The 20,443-nt window shown below is 34.8% G+C and overlaps 1 protein-coding gene and 1 long non-coding RNA gene across 2 annotated transcripts; both read right to left on the reverse strand.

Moving 5' to 3' along the window:
* Nucleotides 1–3,271: 3,271 nt before the first annotated feature.
* LOC101206137 (EEF1A lysine methyltransferase 2) lies at nucleotides 3,272–19,589 on the reverse strand. The gene is made up of 7 exons (XM_004140686.3): nucleotides 19,190–19,589; nucleotides 18,264–18,395; nucleotides 17,745–17,945; nucleotides 7,447–7,543; nucleotides 5,575–5,678; nucleotides 5,319–5,370; nucleotides 3,272–3,875 (listed from the first exon to the last, which is right to left on the reverse strand). The coding sequence occupies exons 1-7, from the start codon at nucleotides 19,408–19,410 to the stop codon at nucleotides 3,648–3,650; spliced, it is 1,035 nt and encodes a 344-aa protein (XP_004140734.1). The 5' UTR covers nucleotides 19,411–19,589; the 3' UTR covers nucleotides 3,272–3,647.
* On the reverse strand, nucleotides 8,637–12,018 carry LOC116402713. Its single transcript, XR_004215255.1, has 2 exons — nucleotides 10,657–12,018; nucleotides 8,637–10,527 (listed from the first exon to the last, which is right to left on the reverse strand). It is a non-coding gene; the product is annotated as an uncharacterized LOC116402713 (long non-coding RNA).
* Nucleotides 19,590–20,443: the final 854 nt, after the last annotated feature.

Raw genomic sequence — 20,443 nt, forward strand, 5'->3', positions numbered from 1 at the left:
ATACCTCACATGCTTTAGAAATAACTCGTAAATCATATCAAACTCAAGTATGTTAAAACTTTTGGGCTAGTAAATACATCTATTTGAAATTTGTTTTGTCACGTACAGATATTAGCCAAGTCCTCGGTCCAATTTCCTCTTGACCTAAAACAATGATATGATTAAATCCAAATTAATCCCTTAGGATCAGAAAATATCCAAACTTTACTAAAAGTTACAAAAGTATAAAAAAAAAATGCCCTAAAAATGGCATTTTGGCACGGTCGGCATACAAGCATGGACGACAGGCTTGGCCACTTGCCATGTTGCATACACGCATGGTTGGTTGTGTGGCCCTGGCATATAATCACCAAACGTCCAACTAACATCTTTAATTTCTTTTTATGTACAACATAGCCTTTTGCGTCCTGATGCTCAGCTCACACCCAAACTTGCCTAGATGACATGATTTCCATCTAGAACCTAATACAAATTTTGGAGGTTAATAACTAAAAATTCTCTCCAATGAGAAAACTTCCTTTTACAAAGTTGTTTAGAAATATCTTAAATAAATTACCTCTAATTTTCAGTCATAAAGTTCAAGTATTGGTTTCTGTATCTTTAAAACACTTCGCTCTATCCCGATTTTCTTAAAAAATGACCTTTTGCTATTTCCTCAATTGGTTGGATGTCTTCACATCTTTGTAAATCAAAAGTCTTACCTAAAACACTAGACTCAAATTAGAAGGAGATGACTCTATTACAATAACAAAAAAGAATCACTTTATTAATAATATTTCAAAAATCAATTTAAAGTAATATTTCATCTTTTAAAATTAAATTTATTTTATTGCCAAACATGATTATTTTAGATAAAAGTGATTTAAACAATAGCAAGTGATTTTAGCCAAGTCAAAATCACTTCCAACCACTTTAGCATAAGTGATTACTACAGTTTTAGAATACTTCTTACACGAAACGCCTCCTAATTATTATTTGAAAGTTTGATAATTCAATCTCACTCCCATGACTTTCATACTAAAATTTTCAATATATCCCATGACTTTCATACTAAAATTTTCAATATATATATATATATATATATATATATATATATATATATATAATACCTTAAAAACGGACTAAGAAGAAGAAATTTTGGTCTTTTTTACCCCAACAAATTTTAAAATTTCAAAATTGTCCTTCATATTAATGTCAATCCACATATATTCATTGGTCATTTTAAAAAATAATGAAAGGAAACTCCACCCTCTCTTCCTATGGTTTATAATAAATAATTATTTAATTTACTTTCTAATAAAAGGAATACCAAAATATTTTTTCTACCGCTTAAATAGTTTTTCATTCAATTATAATTTATTATAGAATATGAAAAGTTTTAAAATACAAGAGTTTTGTAACATTTTTTTATCAATTATAATCTATTTTTATTTGTTTAATATATTTTTAATAACATATTTGTTAATATATGAGTTTTTTTAAAAAATTAAAAATTGGAAAATAAGATATGTGTAATTTTGATTAAGAAAAATTAAATTAAAGTAGAAAAATGAATTTAATAAGAAAATTGAGGAGTGAAGATTGTGATATTTAAATATATATATATATAAAGAAAAAATAAAAAAATTAATTAATTTAATAAAGAAAGATATTTTTAGAATTTGAATGTTTAATATATATATTATATTATATGTGAGTTTGTATATATAAATATTGAGAAAAAGTGAAATGTGTGGGACTCACGTATATAAATAATGAGAAAATAAAAAAAATGTGGGGTCAAGTGTAGTATAAATATAAAAATAAGGAAAAAATAGAATATGTGGGATCTACTGCATGGAAGTGTGTACCCTGTACACGACTTCACCTCAAATCACCTATTTTTAAAAATAGTTTTGCACCCACCTACTTTTTATATATGTTTCAAATTTTACATTATTTTTAAAAAGATCACAAATATTGCACTCTTTTTATTTTTTAACTTTTATTCTTTCACTTCATTTTTGTACATGCACATCGATTATATATTAGTTTGACAGAAGTTTTATTATTTGTCAAGTTTTGCAACTATACTCACCGTCTAACATCATTAAATTAGAAAGAATCATTCTACAATAAATGGTGAAAAATTTAAGTGATTAAGAAGACATTACGTCATTTAAATTGCACATTTGTGTACTTTCAAGTTGTAGCAAATGTTGAGTTGTGATATTTGTAGCTGAATAAAGAAAAACACATTTGATCTCTAATACCGATCAAATTAAAATATATATTTTCATATTATCATTGATCTTAATTGTTTTATGTATTTTTTTTTCATTATTTTTTTTTTGTTGGTTGATGTATGATAATTTTTAAAATTTATTTGTTACATATTTTTTTATTGTAATAATTAATAAAAAAAAAAATACTTTTCCTCCTTCAAAACATAAAATAAAAAAGGATATTAATTTTCTTATTTTATATCATGTAATAACTAAATATGAGAAAATAACCTAAGTTAAATTATCAATTAAACTTTGTAGGTATATATTACACACACACAACAAACCAACTTCTCTAAAGCTATTCATAAACTATTTACTATTCATTTAAAATTACATGAATTACATTTAAAAATGTTAATTTAATTACTATCTTCTCTAGTTGTAACCACAGTTTACAATGGTGTTAGACAAAAAGAAACATGTATTTGATTTGATTTTTTCATTATACCTATTTACATTAATTATAATCATCAAATTAATGTTATAAATAAAGTGATTATAAACTGTGGAAGTTACAAATTTGTATTCAATTTAATGATGGTTTAATTGAACCATTTCCACTATTTTCACTTAATTTTGAAATAGAAATGCAACTCAATTGTAATTAAATTACAATCTTTAATGAAAACATCCTATGTAACTTTTCATAACTAAAATATAAGCATCTCTGGTAACTATAGTGTTATGTTTAAATGCATCAAAATAATATTTCTATTGTATAGTATCTTATCTAAATTATCCCAGAAAAATTATAGTGGATAGTAAAAAGATGAAACAATTTATAAAATATAGCAAAAAAATTTACATATGGGATAAAGAGTTTGATGAATTTGACTATATGTGATAAATAATTTAAATATTTTACTATTTTTTGAAAATGACTTATTATTGGGACGTTTCTATATTTAAAAAACACACACATGCACGTGATAAAAGCACTAGTATATATAAAAGGGGTGATATTAATACTCAATGCCAAGTTACAAAGGGTTGAGTGATTCATATAGTGTTGAACATGGTTTATTAGATGTCTATTGAAATCCTGAGAAAGGCATTGAGATCGAAGCAGCCAATTTAGTAATTTCCCACTTTACTCCCCACCGTAATTACATCAGTTCCCTAAGCACAAGCTAAAAAACCTGGAAAATGGTTGAAAGTTTTACACAAATGCTAAGTCATTGAGGTTCTCAACAGAAAAAAAAAACAAAAAACAAAAAACAAAAGAAAAACAAAAAGTAAGAAAAAAAAGAAAGGGAAGGTAAAAACATTACAACATTGACTCTTTGGGGGCAAACAGTGGTAGGCAACACTTAAATCCATAAATGTGTATAACATACAGAAATGACCGACTTCAAGGTAACAAAGCTAACACTAACACAATTAGTTTCTAAGAAATGCCACTGTGGCAACACGGGATCCAACAGATCCTCCAAAGGTGAATGTCGGGTACGTACGAACATGGCTTAGGTACTGAAATGTAGGCAACAATTCTTCTGGTTGTGTTTCATCAGATGACTCTGGTTCCGCAAAGGTATTAACCCTTCTTTGGTTGAAGTTTTCAACTTCTTGCACAAGTTCATCTTTTGTGCTGTTACAAGAAGTGATCACCTACACAGGAATTACCAGTGACAAGTCAGTTCCAGTTGCTTATCTCTTGTTTCATATTTTTCTACGTCTCATTTAATATGAGCATTAGATGTAATAAAAAAGGGTCAGTCCCAATTGCATCGCAGTTTCACTGAACGAAGGATGCTATGTCTATGCACTAGAGCTCCAAGAGAATAAAACATCTCGAATTTGCCAAAGAACATAAAATGTAAATGGGAAAAAGAAGGCGGAGCTCACAAGCATTTCAAGAATCTCATAAGAATGCTGGTAGCCCCTGTTATTCTACAATATAGTAGAAAGGGTAAGAAAGGGGAAGCACACGTGTGAAGAAAAACTTAGGCAGTGAGAAAGGGACCATAACGGAGCCAGAGTTAGTTAGAAATATGTTGTATAAGAGGGCAAATGGAAAAGAGGGAAGGAGAGTTCATTTTGTGGGGTTGAGTGAAGGGTCTGCAACATTCCTTGAAACATAGGAAGGGCAGAGGTGTAAGGTTCCTTTTAATTGTTCTTGATTTTCCTTTTACTCGTTTGTTCTTCATTTGATTTGTTCTGAGTTTTGACTTCAACTGAGTTGTAATCGTAAACAACACTCTGTTGATTTACGAAAAATAGTTCATATTACTTTATATTTCTCATAATGATATCAATCAAATGCCTAAATTGCAAGAAATATTCTTGAACTTCGTCCTTTGTTTCAATTCATCTGATATATGAAATCAATGAAATGGATGTATTACATTTACAACGGGAGGAGGGTGGGGGAAGAAGAGATCCAATTCAAAAGGTATTGCAATATTACACGACCTTATTATAAATGCTTCAAAATTACCTTTGAGAAGAAATCCATTGGAAGTTTGGATGGAAATTGGGACTGGAATGGGTTATCATGGTAACCTAGAATAGCGTGACAGTGTTGGTCTCAATTTTCGTTTCAAATCACATCTAGACTGTTCCATGTCCCAAATTTCATCCAAACGTTTTAACGGACTTCTATTCTAAGGGTAGTCTTGAAATATTTTTAGAAGATCAAGAGTAATATTGCCTTTTAAAAGAATAAATGTATGTTTTAAACAAAGTGCAAAGTTCAGGCCATCTCATTAAACTATTTGCGAGATGCTACAATATCTGGATGTTGGAAAACTCTAGAATTTAAAATTTCAGATGGGCATGTTTAGCATGAAGTAGATCATCATCACATCATTATTATTAGGGTAATTATTGTAAACAGTAAATTAGCAAAAATTTCAAGACTCCAATCAGTATCTATCAGTGCTTTGTCTAATAAAGTGTCTAGCAGTATCAGTGATAGAGTCGTGAAATTTTGCTATATTTTGTAAATATTTTAGTTCACTTTGCTATATTTAAAAATATTCCTTCTTATTGTTACTATTACTATTATTATTTCCTACCAGATAGGTGAGAGGGGATAAAAAAAGGCCTTACCAAAACCCCACCTGGAGCCACCAGTTTCGATACAGACTCCCAATACATGATCCTGGAAATAATAAAAAGAAATAAAGAAACACCAATTACTTCGATTTTCTATCCAGTAATATCTATCGGAGTGAAACTTGCAAGTCTGCAATTATCAATTTACCATGCCGCCCATGTTCAGTGGGAGCACGAGTAAGCACCTGTCCAATGTGAAACAGTCCACATACAACTATATTATAGAATGCATGTATTTGCTTATTGTTACCTTTTAATAGGACCATCTGGATGCAATCCTATTGCATCTAAAGTCCCTTTATCCACAACGAGCTGAAATTGGCCTTCCAACTTTGTCTCAAGAACATCATCAACCTAAGTCATGTAAAAGTAAAACAATACAATTATGATGATCCAACAATATCATGCAGAAACTAAGTAAGGAAACGTTTCTAAATATCTAATAAATGGCCTACTATTTCCTGACTATCTCTCTTTTGAAACAAGAAAAGGAATAAAAATCAAAAGATAAAACTCCAAAATGAAGAGAAAAAGAAAAGTTACGAATAACAAATGGCTACAACCGACATGCCCCCTGGCTACTTCAAATACGGTAAAACAAAGGCTACTAATAAACACTACCAAAGAAACCCATAATCCAACCATAAACCAACAAAGAGCAAACTATGCACAAACCCCAAACTCGAGGAAAGAAGCTTTTGAAAAACCATCAATAAGATTCATGAATCACTCAAGTGTTGAGCTTTAAAATTTCCAAGACACGTCCATCGTATTTCTTCTTTTTTTAGAAAAAAAAGTTCTTCATTGATACACGAAAAGATACTTAACGCTCAAAGTGCAAGGAAACCAAACAAAATACACAAACTACCAAAATCGTAAAAGAAAAGAAATTACCAGACATGACCATACCAATACATTTGCAACAAGACACTTTCCATTTATAGGGGTAGCACAAGCGTTGAGTTGAATAACTCTAAGACGGTTAATAGAAAATGAGTTCGTGAATTTCATGCTCGTAAAACTCTCTAATTCCACTTTCTTTCTGGATCTACAGATGATTTTACATTTGGGTTTACGATGCTAAAACTGCACCATACAGTGCTTGACCGTCAAAAGGCATCGAATCAGCTAGTATGAACCCAAGGGCATTGTAAAAGCTCTCTACAGCTACAGAGAGTTGGGATCTTTACTTAATAAGAAACAAATTACGGTCAACCTCTACAAACAGCACAATTCACATCCAAAAACATAAGTCGTCCCAAAACATTACAAAAGTATTTATATTACCCAGGTCACCCAACCACTACTTAACCCTGGTTAGGTGAATTACCCGAGCTGCCTCTCCTAACATAAGTGTGGATTATTGGTGGTCTAACAGCCATTTAACAACTATCCCCATTTGTTTAATAAGTATTTTGTTAATTTATTTACTCAACTTTTAAAAGTTTTACAAATCATCTCTATACTTCAAATCATGCTTGGTATCAATGATAGACAATATAAAGATGTGACAATTATTTCTCGAAACTCCAATGCAACATAATCTGACAAACAATTGGCTGGATTTATGAGATTGACTAAACAGGTAATCCCCCACCTCAATTTCATTCCCAATCTGTCTCCTGAATCTAATTTGTCAATTACTGTCCTTTGCTCGAACAAAAAAAAGAAAAACTAACAGCGAATCTAGTCTATTTAGATCTAATTCTGTAAACAAAGATTTATGGTAAAAAAATCTAATTTACTCTTAAAATAGTTCTCAATCTAACTTGAACCAATGACATTTACCAGCGATAAGTCATATTATAGCCCATTAGAAATGTGACAATGTAGTTTAGAAAACATTTTAATTCTTTTTTAACACAAAAAATAGGAACATATATGCCAAAAACTATATATATGTTCTTACAAAGCCAAAAATAAACCTCTATCAATTTTGTAGAAAGTAACTATGTTCCATACCATATCCAATAGAGAGACAGAATGTTTTTCATTTCAGCAGTAGAAAGTTTTGTTTCTTGTTATGGAAAAAAAAAAAGAAACAGAGATAGAGAGATAGATTTGCAAAGATTTTTAAAGAGAATAAGTACGGTAATCAAAACACCCTCAAGCCAAGTCATACCAAAAAGTTAATATTGGAAAAACCATCTCGCTCTGCAAGGCTTCTAGCAAGATCTATTGCCCCTTCACTGTAATCAGTTCCTGTCAAATTAGAGAATCTGCAAGCAAGTGCAAGATGACAATCAGTAACTATCTATGCTAATTGCAAGCTTGCATTTAGTAACTAAAAATTTTCAGCCTTTGTGATAATTTTTTTTATATCCGTAAATGTCCGAGTCAGTTTACGCGCACCTCGACTAATCTCACAGAACAACCTACCTGACCCTACAACATCTGGGTGTCAAGGAAACTTGTAGGAAATTAATTTCTAGATACGTGGCCACCATGGATTGAACCTAAGACCTTTTAGTTAGATATTGAGACTATGTCTCCCTTTTTACCATTAGGCCAACCCATGATGGTTTCAAGCTCTATGATAATGGGATTAAAAACTAGAGCCTATCACTTAACAATACTGAACGATTAAGGCCCAGCAACTTCTAGTGGAGTACAAAAGTCTTAATCCCCTAGATTAACTGCCACATTACTTCCTGCAAATGCTGCACACACTCAGTAAGAATCTACATCATTGAAAGAAAAACATACCAAATGGTAGAAAAGAAGAGCCTAAACCATAACCTGTTTTCTAGAAGAAAAAACTCAACTACAATGAAGGAAGATAATTTTCTCTTAAAACTTTGTCATGCCGTTTCAGGATAGTTCAGATTTTGGTGGGCCCTCTTTTGGCCCATAAAATTTAAGATCCAATCCAATTCAGTGAATGCTCAACAGTCTGAAGTATGGTTTGAAATAAATTAGTGGGTTTTTCAAGATAAAACCCTTTCTTGGTCGTTTCATTTTGGATATCCTCATCTTCTTGCCTCCTCGTGGTGTTCTAGCTACAAGGCTTTCTCTAATTATTCAATTCAAAACGTTTGCCTGAATTGGAATGTTTTCATTTGCTCTGTTTAATTTAGTTTGTATCTTTTATTTGAACTTTTATTTTCAGATTCTGAGCATTAGACTCCTTTCATTATATTAATGAAGGTCTCATTTGTTATTTCCATTGAAAAAATGAAGGCATGCTTGACTTCTCCATCCTTATTGAGGGGGACAGAGAAGCTAAGATGTAGGTAAGGGGAAGGGGTTTCTTTCTCCTCATCCTAAAGTCCTCTTTTCCTATTTCTTCATTTCAAAAGATCCAAATATGAGTTTTTTTTTTTTTTTTAAACGGAGACGAGAACTTCTTTATTAATAAGAACTCAAAGTACGAAAGAGTTATACAAAGAGAGCCATAAAGAATATGAGTATTAAAAGCAATAAACACGAAACCAAAATTTACATGAAAACCCGAAAACCGAGAGAAAAACCATGATGTTTTTAATTTCATTATTTTTCTGATGAATGAATATAATAGGCACAAGGAGGGAGAATAAATAGAATCCAATAAGGTGTAAAAAAGAAAAAAAAATATAAAAGAGGGAAAACCTTCGGTATTCTTTCTAAAAATACTCTAAGGGCCAAGCCCACTAATTCTAACACTCTCCCTCAAGTTGGGACGTAAATATCAATGAAGCCCAACTTGCTAATACAAAAGTCGAAACTTGGTCTGAGAAGTCCCTTGGTGAGAACATCAGCAACCTGTTGGCTCGAAGGAATGTACGAAATGCATATGCTACCACTGTCAAGTCTTTCTCTAATGAAATGTCAATCAATCTCAACATGTTTAATTTTATCATGTTGTACTGGGTGTTAAAAATACTAATAGCAGCTTTATTATCACAAAAAAGCTTCAATAGTGTCTTGATGAAGATCTGACAGGACTTTCTAGAGTCAAATTTTCTCACAAATTCCCAAACTCATAGCTTTGTAATCGGTCTCAGTGCTACTCCTGGCCACAACACTTTGCTTCTTACTCCTCCAAGTTACAAGATTACCCCAAACAAAGGTACAGTAACCGAAGGTAGTTTTCTATCAACAATAGATCCCACCCAATCCGAGCCAGTATATGCCTCAATGGTCTTTCTGTCTGTTTTTTAAACATCAACCCTTTACCAGATGTTGTTTTCAAGTATCTCAGAATTCTGTTGACAGCTTCTATGTGTTTCTCATAAGGAGCTTGCATAAACTAGCTCACAACATTCGTAGCAAAGGAAATATCAGAACGAGTATGGGACAAGTAAATCAATTTACCCACGAGGCGCTGATATTGTTCTTTATCAACTGGAACTTGATCATTAGAGTTTCCTAGTTTACAGTTGAATTCAATAAGAGTGTTAGCAGAACGACATCCCAACATACCTGTCTCGATTAGCAAGTCAAGTGTGTATTTTATTTGAGACACAAACATACCTTCTTTAGATCTGGTCACCTCCACTCCAAGAAAATATTTAAGATTTCTCAAATCCTTGATTTCAAATTCATCACCCATTTTTTGCTTAAGGAAATATTTCAGATTGCCCAAATCCTTGATTTCAAATTCATCACCCATTCTTTGCTTTAGTCGACTGATTTATGTTTGATCATCTCCTGTCAAAACAATGCTATCCACATAAACTATTAGAACAACAATCTTCCTTGTCTTGGAAACCTTTGTCAATAAAGTATGATCACAGTGTCCCTGACTGTACCCTTGGTACTTGACAAAGGTAGTGAATCTGTCAAACTATGCTCTAGGAGACTGTTTCAGACCATAAAGAGATTTCTGGAGTTTACACACCTACTAACCAAACCGGGCTTCAAATCTAGACGAGAGGCTCATGTAAACTTCCTCCACAAGGTCTCCTTTCATAAGCATTCTTAACATCCAGCTAGTATAGGGGTCAATCTTTGTTCATGGCAACAGATAGGACTCTAACAGTATTCAACTTAGCAACTAGAGAAAAAGTTTCTGAATATTCAATACCATAGGTTTGAGTAAATCCCTTTGCAACTAACCTTGCCTTGTGTCTGTCAAAAGTACCATCTGCTTTGTATTCGAGAAAGAACACCCATTTGCATCCCACAAGTTTGTGTCGCTTAGGTAGAGTACAAATCTCCCAAGTTCTATTCTTTTCAAGAGCCTTTATCTCTTCCACGACAGCATTCTTCCATTCAGGACACTCTAAAGCAGCATAAATATTTTTCAGTATTATGGTAGGGTCATGGCTTGCTGTAAAAGCTTTGAACTGTGGATAGAGATTATCATAGGAAACCTAGTTACAAATGGAATGTTTAGTACAGGACCTAGTACCTTTTCTCACAGAGTAATGGGAATGTCAAGAGAGAGATCATACTCATCAAGTTTCCCTGTATGACCCTGTTCAGCTTCATTATTACTGGTTTCTGTTCTGACCTCAGTCTCATCACCATTGTTCTTTTCTTCCACATTTTCAGGAACATCAGACCCGTTATTCTCACTCATCGTATTATTAGTACAAGGTTCAGTAGGGTTTTTCATATCTTGATCTCGAGGAGGTTCGAAGTATTGGACTAGAAATAGCGACGGACTAGTAGAGGACGCGACTTCCTTTCTGAGATTCCTCCTCTAATACGTTTTCCATGGAACTTGGTTTGTTGGTAGGACTATAAGATGAGAATCCACGTCAGACACAATACTAGGAGTAGGTTCAATAAATTCGAAGGTGTTGTTAGACTCTTCAGTCACACTCTCCCCCAGAAGATGGCTAATGGTAAAGTAGGATCGATCCTCACAGAAAGTAACATCCATAGTGACAAAGTATTTCCTAGACTATAGGTGAAAATATTCATAACCGCGCTGGTGAAGAGGATACCCAACAAACACACATGTCTGAGCCCAAGAGGTAAATTTGGTCCGATGAGGACCAAAATTTGGACATAAGTGATACACCCAAACACACAAAGAGGAACCTAAAAAACAAGACGAGTAGAGGGGTAGGACTCCTTAAGACAATCTAAGGGAGTCTGAAGGTGGGGGAAACGAGAAGGCATTATACTAATTAAATGAGTTGCTTTAAGAATAGCATCTCCTCACAGGTATGAAGTAAGGGAAGTAGATAACATAAGTGAACGGGCTACTTCCAAAAGGTGACGCTTTTTTCACTCGACCACTCCATTTTGTTGAGTGTAGGTGCACGAGTTTTGGTGACCTTGGAGGCTAGAAATTCACTAAGGTTATGATTTTGGAATTCCCGACCATGATCACTCCAAAGAATAGCAATTTATTGGTGGAATTGCATTTCAATGGTGTGGTAGAAGTTTTGAAAAATAGAGGAAACCTTAGATTTATCAATGATAAGGTAGGCCCAGCTAAGACGGGTATGATCATCAATGAAAGTTACAAACCACCCTTTTTCCAGATGAGGTGGTGACCTTGGAGGGACCCCAAACATCACTATAGATAAGGGTAAATGGTTGTGTGGGTTTATATGGTTAAGGGAAAAGAAAACCGATGTTGTTTTGTCCGAATGCACACATCACAAGATAACAAAGAGACATCGATTTTAGGAAAAAGATGGAAAAACAAATATTTCGTATAAGTAAAGTTCGGGTGACCCAACAGAAAATGTCAAAACATAAAAGTCATGTTCAAAAGTGCTAAAATAGGAAGACAGTAAACTAGTCCTAAAAATACTACTACCGAAGATATCATCATCAAGGATGTAAAGTCCCCTGCTATGTGGGGCAGTGCCAATCGTCCTCCTCGAACTCAAGTTCTGAAAACAAACAAATTCAGGTAAGAAAGTAGTTTTACAGTGTAGCTCACGGGTGATCTTACTGATAGATAGCAAATTGAAAGAAAGTTTAGGCATATGCAAAACATTTTGAAGAGAAACCAAAAAAAAAACTATTTGTCCTTTGACAGCAATCGGGACTAAAGAGCCATCGGCTATCCAAATTTTCTCATGACCGGCACAGAAGGTATAAGAGACAGTGCTCTGAAAAGCCTATCAAGTGATCTGTGGCCCTCGAATCCAAAATCTAGGAATTCTTCCCATCAACACTAATAAGGCCAAGGGACTAAGCCATACCTGACTACAATGGCGCCTAGAGTAGAAGGGTTGGTCTGGCTAGCAATAGGGCCAATTGACTTAGAGGTGTTGGCAGTCTCCCTAAAATTGGTACGCTCTGAGTTATGTTGCTCGTTAGAAGAACGTTTGTTACTTCTTGGGGACCGACCATGGAGTTTCCAACACTAATCCTTGGTGTGCCATTGTTTCTTCCAGTGCTCACATATGAGAATTGGTTTCCCATCATTCTTCTCATTATCGTGGGTCGAGAATCGTGCATTAAAGGCAGCAAAGTTAGCTATATAAATCGAAGGTACATTAGCGAGCGAAGTAACTGAGTTCTTCGAAATACAACGGTAGATCAGTCAATTTAGACTATGTTGAGAATGCACCAACTTCAAAAATAACTCTGTTGTAGGTTTGGTTAATCCTGAGACCACAGACATATGGCTGTCCATAACCGGAAGGTGTCGATGACTCGCCTACTTCAATCTCCGATCTGTTATGGTGTTGGTCAGCTTCGTTTCCATAGAAGAAAGGTTATTGTAAAGGGTCGATGGACAAATTTGCATTGTTGTATAGATTTGATAGTTTTGCATGTTGCTGTCCGACGGCGATGGGCGGTGCGTGCAACGACGGATGATTGGAAGGGTAGGCTGGTTGGATAGACGACGACGCGTAGAGGAGGCTGGGTTGGGCGATGAGACGAAAGGGCGAGGCATGTGGTCCCATGCACCTGACAAAGGCGGCGCGTGAGGTGGTTTCTGGTTGGACAGTTGCGCGAACAGCGGCGAGGGTTTGCCCATTGGATAGATAGGTGGCATCTAAATCCTTTGGAGTAGTTTTTCCACGACGATAGCGATTCAAGCGAACGCAATGGCGACGACGATAGCTTCAGTTTTAGTCCGGGTTTCTTTGGGATTGGTTTCTAGGGTTTCGTTATTGCTTTCCTCTGATACCATATTGAAAGCAATAAACATGAAACTAAGGCTTATGTGGAAACCCGTGAACCGGAAGGAAAATCATGATGTTTTTAGTTTTATTATTTTTCTGATAAATAAATACAGTATGTACAAAGAGGGAGAATAAATAGAATACAATAAGGAGTAAACAAAGAAAAAAAATTAGGAAATAGGAAAAATCTTCCATATTCTTTCCAAAAATACTCTAAGGGTCAAGCCCACTAATTCTAACAATGAGGTCTAGTCAAGGTAACTTGGTTTTTTCCAATTTTTTTTTATTGAAAGTAGAGATGTAGAACAAACACAAATTTACGTAGAATCCCATTCATGAAGAAAAACCACGATGCTGATATTTTTTATTATTTTCTTATGACAATAAAGGTACAAAGTGGTAAATACTTCTAGGCAACACAAGCCCAATTAAAATAATAAAAAATAAGGGCAAAGTAAATCTCAACTACCCTTGGGTTTTCAACATGACCTAAGCCCACTATTTATAACATTTTTAAATGCCCAAGGCGCACTAAGAAGCAATGGCCCTCAGAAGCCTAGGCACAAGTCGTACAAAAAGACATGGACTTCTATTTGTGAGGCGCGCTACATATGAAAATATTACATTAAAAAGAGAATAGTTGAGCCCTAGGACTTCCCAAAAGGCATGCACCTAAGATGCATCTTATTTTGTGAGTCTCACCTTTCCAAGGCAAGGTGCCAAACCTACCCCATGAGCATAGGTGCACCTAGGCACGCGCCGGAGAAGGCTTTTCCAAGGCAAGGTTTTTGTTAGATACCTATATTAGTATAGAGTTAGGGGTATAAGGGTAATTAGATATTTAGGCGGTTACTAATAGTAGTGGTTATAAATAAGAAGTTGGTGAGTGAAGAAAGGAGAGTTGTTGAGAGAGGGGGGTCTCAAGTACCATAAACTTGGATCATATTGTAGTTCTTAGTTAATTTTCAATATATGAAAATATTGATTCTTGTAGGAAGTATCCTAACAAATTGGTATCAGAGCAACAACCTGAGAGAGAATAAAAAAATGGTGCAAAAAGGGATAGAAGAACGAAAAAAATGTGATTGATAAAGAACTTGCTGGAATTCGTACGAATGTGCTAAAATTGCTAGCGATTGAGGAGAAATTGAGATCCTTGGCTAGGAGTGTTGAGCGGTTGAGCATTCAAATGGAGGAACAACACTTCACAACAAAATAAAATTAGGAAGGTACTGATCGATCATCACACCTTTGGATCATCATTAGGGGACGAGTCAAGTGAAGGAAAGAAGGATGACGAAGAATCGGGAGAAACTTCAATATTGGTCAAAGAAGTGTGGAAAACAGAGACGGATTAGAACAAAATAAAGGAAAGCAAGGAGAAGCAGGAGAAGAATCGAGGAAAGAAAAATATCAACAAGGAAGAGCAGAGGTAGTCGAAGAGAGATCAAAATCTTATTGAAGTCGAAGGGATGAAGAGATGAGCTTGTCCACATGATGAAAAAGAAAACCACGCACAGGTGGAGGAAGAAAGTTATAAAGAAATATCTAATACTAGTGGAGATATGCAAACAAGAGGAAGCAAAAACTAGCATGGTTGAAGATAAATCTCGTGGAAAACGTGGTTGCAAAGGTTGTACAGAGAAGGTGAAGAGGTTGGTGAAGAGTGACCAAGAAGAAACTATAGGGGAAGGTCGGCGGCAATGCTTGTGAGGCCTGAAATGAAGACTCGAGTGAAGAAAAAGATGTTGCTCAAAAAAGCAGAAAATGCCTGGTTGTGATGGAGAAAGAAGGCACGAGTTCAATGGTTGGGATGGCTTTGTTATAGGTTTGAACCGTTGGAAACTCATGACTGTTTTTAAGGAGGGTAAAGGTATGCTGGCCCAAGATAACCGGCGTTTGGCACAACAATTTGCTTATGGGCCTAGCCCACTAGAGAAGAAGAGGTTGAAAATTAAACACTAACTATTAGTGATATGCAAAGGGTTAACTATGACAACGTGTTCGGGAAAAAGAAAATTCAAGAACATTGGGCTGCTTTGCGGGCTAAAGGAAATGATTCTGCGCTATGTGCTGAAGTCAATGGACCTTATTGGAGCCAAGAGTTTTTCAAAGCTAGAGGGGAGAATTTCTTTTTCAACATTGAAGATCATACTGCTGGGGTTGTTGGTAAATAAAAAAATGAAAATAAAAAGGCCCAATTTTGTGATCATGTTTGTAAGCACACCTTGAGGGCAAGGTGTTTTGATGGGCAAGGTAATGTTAGATACTAGATTAGTAAAAGGTTAGGGGTATAAGGGTAATTAGATATTTAGGCGATTACTAGCAGTTGTGGTTATAAATAAAATGTTGGTAAGTGAAGAAGGGAGAGTTGTTGGGTAGACAGATCTTGAGTAGTATTCTCAAGAGAGGGGGTCCCAAGTACCATAAACTTGGATCATATTGTAGTTCTTAGTTAATTCTCAATATATGAGATATATTGATTCTTGTTAGCAAGTATCCCAACACTTTTTCTTGTAATGAGTATCCTAAAAAACTGATCATATAATATATATTTAAATATATGAAGCTTCCTAGGGCCAAGAAGTGAATTATAGTAATCCAGTGGCAATGATGTTACAAATCTTTTCTTCGGAGACAGAGGGCAAACCCTGCAACAAATGCCAACTACTATTGAAGTATTGTAAAAAGAATCCAATGAAGAAGGCGATGAAAATTTTGACATTTAAGAAACAACTAGTGGTGGTGCTTTTACCTTTTCTTTAGAAATTTATTTTGAGGAATTTCTAATTTCATTGTGGATGATGTAGTTGAAGGCTCCTTCTACCTTTCTTTAGAAATTTTCTTTTGAGGGATTTCTTGTGGGAGGGAGGAAGAAGGGGGTTTCTGTTTTGGACCTTTGGTTAGATGCTAGGTGGGAAGAAGGAGTTGAGCATCAATACGCTGAGATGTGGCCAGGTGCTTTTTTCAGAAATCTAACACTCTGTGGAAACAAAATCATAGTCATAAATACAGTTTAAACACCCCCTTGATTGGGCTCAGCTCATGGGATTAAGGGTTCTGCTAGAAGCCCTTGTATTGCTCAAGTAGAGGTGAAGATTATGCTATCTACTTTAGAGAGGGTTGTTTAAACCTCTATCTTATTTGTCTATGTTGCTAATTCGTTCTCCATTTACTTACCTTTCACCCGTCCTGTAACATATAAAAAGAGCATCTGAGATATAACCCTACTTGGGTTGATTGGGATGCTCAGATCAACCAAGGGAGAAGGGATTCTTGCTTAGACTCTTTTTTGCTTTTTCAAAGACCTGTTTCTTATCCAAAATAATAATAATAATAACAATAAATTTAAAAAACAAATCTTGCTTTTGGCCTGTTGAGGGGCTGTTCTTCTAGCTCTTATTTTCTGTCGCTGTGTCTTCCATCTCCTTTCCCAAAAGCCTGTGTTCCCTTTTTTTCTCCTTTTTTGGTGAGATTGTGTATTTGGCTTCTAAGAAAAAACAGGATTCTCAAAGGGCTTGAGTATTAGTTGGATGTTCTTTAGAAAAAGATTTGGTTTAACACCTCCCTTTTGGGCATTTGCCATTAGTAGAGGTTATTCTTTTAATGATCCTGCAGCATATTCTTTAATATTTCTTGATAAAAGCTCAATTTCTTATCAACAAAAAGAAATGCTTCTGACAACCTTAGCCTAGTGGATATTCCTAAAGGGCACTTTGACCGTGAAAAAAGGGTCAGTTTCTTCCCTTATTGTCCATCGGTTGTGTTCCCTAATTCATATGATGAATGGAGGGGAGAGAGTAATATTAGACCACTTTCCTCTTTCATTAGAAAAAGAAGATTGCAAATGATCGTGTCCTCTTTACCTTCAATTGAAGACCGGGCAGGATACACTAATAATAAAGGGATTAGAGTTTTGATGAAACATAAATAAAGGAGAGGGAAGAAAAAAGGAAAAGCACCACTGTTTAGATCTCTACAACCTAAGATAATCTCCCCATCATTATAGACTAGTGTACCAATCAATGTTTGCATCTCTTTGAGTCATCATCATCCAACCAATAGAGAAAAAAGAGGGGTAAAAAAAAAAAAGAAGTGCCCTTTTCTTTTCCTCGCTTCACTTCAAATTTTTGCCTCTAACTTGTTTCCTTCAACAAAAAGTTAATAAGAGAGAAAAGGATCTAGCATCAAAAATATATTTTATATTTAAAAATTAATTATAAAACATCCCCAGTCCACAATATCCTTTCCCCTACTCAATTTATTTTGCAAAGTGTATGCCTTTAATTGGTGCATCTATTATGACAAAGTTTATCCACTTGAAATAAGATGTAAGTCAAAAGAAAACCCTTCTCAAATGTTAGCAAGAGTCAAAAGGCAAAATTTCAAAACATACCCCTCCTTAGCAAGTTCTTGAAGTAGCAAACCATTTCCCGTCCCAATATCAAGTACACTCCAACTAGACAAGAATTTGGATCCCTGATCAACATTCAGTGTCTTAACATTGCCAGCTTGATTCAGAAACCGACCTTGAGAAACATCATAACACAGGCTCTTTGTCCAAGAAGCAACAGTTTCCATAACTTCAGATCCGAACCTGAAGAATGAAGAAAGTACAAAAATAGAACGCTAGATAAACAAATATAAATCAAATCTCTTTGATTCTACTTGATCAATCTAAAAAATCTGCTTTATGTTTTAATCACTAAAGAGTTGATGAATAGTTCTTCAATTTCTCAACTAAACTTAGGCACAGTGAGTACCAAACCAACATACAGTACATGATCTCGCAGAATAAAATAGAAGGCAAAAAAAATGTAGCAAAATTCAAGTGTAGCTAACTACTAGCTACATATTTAGCCAGAATGGCAACATCATAATGATATTACAAGATACCTTAGAAATTCTTACGTACCAGACTTCACCAACATGACCATGTTCACGAAAATTTGTCAATTCATCAGCATATTGAGAATCCCAATAACTTTGGAGACCTAGCATTGATGTCACAGCTTCAGCATCTGGCTCCATTTCATCCTTGTCAGAACTGAATATGTAACAAGTCTTATTTGAATGAAAATATGCCCATTAAAAAAATACCATTATACCAAATTGATAGTATTATTATATTCTAATCTGATCATGTGGATAAAAATGGAGCATTCAACTTGCTTGTGCTTTACCGAGATCCTAAGAAAAATTTTCTTCAATAACTGAGTGTATTGATCGATCTATGTGTATCTTCGACTAATTTGGTGGACAACCATCAAACTCTAAAGACACTCGTAGGATATTAGATCCTACGCAAGTGGTTATCATACTTTGAACCCACTACCTATAAATCTGCTTTTTCATTGCCTGGGGCAATTCAGGATGGTTTCCAATCAATTATTATTGTGACACTAGTTAAAGCTAAAAGAAAGTGAAACATACATCGAATCTCTAAGCAAAGTAAACAAGGACACAACACAGTTCTTCCATCCCTCCAGAATGAAGAGCAAAAGGGAAAATAGTATTAGGAAATCCATACAAAGTCCATGGGACTAAGGGGAAAAAATAGCAAGAGATAATGAGATTCTACTCACACATTCAAGAATTCAATACAAGAGTAAGAGAATTGTAAACTACATGAACTACGCCGCAGAACCATATTCATTAATTCCAGAAATGAATGGGAATAACATGATCATTGAATGCTCTAGGAATCAATCAAAACTAAAAGAAGAAGAAGAAAAAGACGCCAAGTTCCCAACTGCCAAATATAAGCAGAGCGTCAAAAAAAATCGGTTTCAACTATTTCCAACTAGATTCAAACAACTCAAAAGAAGAAATAAACTAGACCTGTAATCAGAAGCGGGACGCAAATTCCCAGCAGATAGAGCCTCAGCAGCATCAGCATTACGTTGGTCATCGTCGAGGGTGCTACCATACTCGCTCTTGATGGACCATGAGTCAGCAGCCACTGAGCGATCATCGTCAGAGACTAGATCAACGGCGGACGGAGCAGCACGAGCCTGCTGCAACAACTCGGCATCTTCTGGCGTCAAACGAACCGCAGCCATTATCGGAAGAAATGGAAAAAAAGAAAAAAAAAAAAAAAACCCTAGAAGGAATCTGAGTAGTGGAGTTGAATCTGAGCAGTGGAGTTGAATCTGAAGAACCTTGGTTGGTACGACACGGAGCCGATCACAGCGGAGGGTGGGATCGATCTTGTGATTAAGCCGTCAAATTTGGGCTTTTTCTGCAAATATAATGCAACATCGAGGTTGTTTTTATATAAACAAAAACAAAACATGAAATTGATTTCTCCATATAATTTTATTTTAAATTTACATTTAATTGGATAAGTTTGAATTTATCGTTTCTTACCTTAGGTTGGGTTTTTTCCTTTTTTTTTTCTTTTTTTTTCCAGCTCGATGATTTTGAGAACGTTGGCTTATTGATATTCAAATTAATACTATTCAAAAGAATATATAATTTTAGGTAAGAAGGTAAAAATGTTCAAAGCTAGATTCCAAAGGTGGACTTTTGATTTATCTTCTTCAACTTGGGTCCCGAGAGTAAATGGATGTTTTCAAATATAGCAAATTCAGCCAACTTATTTATAAATATAGGAAAAAAAAGTTACTTTTATTTTTATAGTGGGTAGATACTTGCTATGTCTGTTTGGGTCTACCATGAACAGAAAGTAAAATTGTATTATATTTATAAATATTTTTAATAACTTTGTTTAAAATAAAACTCATTAGTATTAAGTTTGTTTATTTAATGTTGGAAGTTTAAATCCTTACTAAACAACAAAATTAAGAGGAGTTATAAGTTTGTATTTAAGGTGTAGAGTTATAAGATAAAGTTAGTTAATAAAGACAAAAGGTAGGTGTAAGAGGAATACTGAGTGCTATGGATGGTTTTAGACCAAATGAATATCATTCACGTTTAGAAACACAAAGTCAATAAGAAACATGACATAGGGTGAAAGTGGTAACAAAAAAATCGAAATGGGCGGAGGAAAAGTGGAAAAGTTGGTTGGCTTAGGTCAAGCCTAAGCGGCCTTACCTTCAACCATGGTCGAGGCCAACTCTTGTTAAATGCCTA

The sequence above is a fragment of the Cucumis sativus genome, chromosome 3 (genome assembly GCF_000004075.3).
Source record: "Cucumis sativus cultivar 9930 chromosome 3, Cucumber_9930_V3, whole genome shotgun sequence".
Taxonomy (NCBI): domain Eukaryota; kingdom Viridiplantae; phylum Streptophyta; class Magnoliopsida; order Cucurbitales; family Cucurbitaceae; genus Cucumis; species Cucumis sativus.

What these genes read in the sequence shown, in the direction of transcription:
- LOC101206137 (XM_004140686.3), bottom strand. Translation starts at nt 19,410, where the DNA reads ATGGCTGCGGTTCGTTTGACGCCAGAAGATGCCGAGTTGTTGCAGCAG. An exon ending in CAAGAACTTGCTAAGGAGGG is followed by an intron (nt 7,544 to 17,744) that starts GTATGTTTTGAA and finishes ACTTGCTTGCAG; the next exon opens with ATTCTCTAATTTGACAGGAA. An exon ending in TGGCTCCAGGTGGGGTTTTG is followed by an intron (nt 3,876 to 5,318) that starts GTAAGGCCTTTT and finishes ATTCCTGTGTAG; the next exon opens with GTGATCACTTCTTGTAACAG.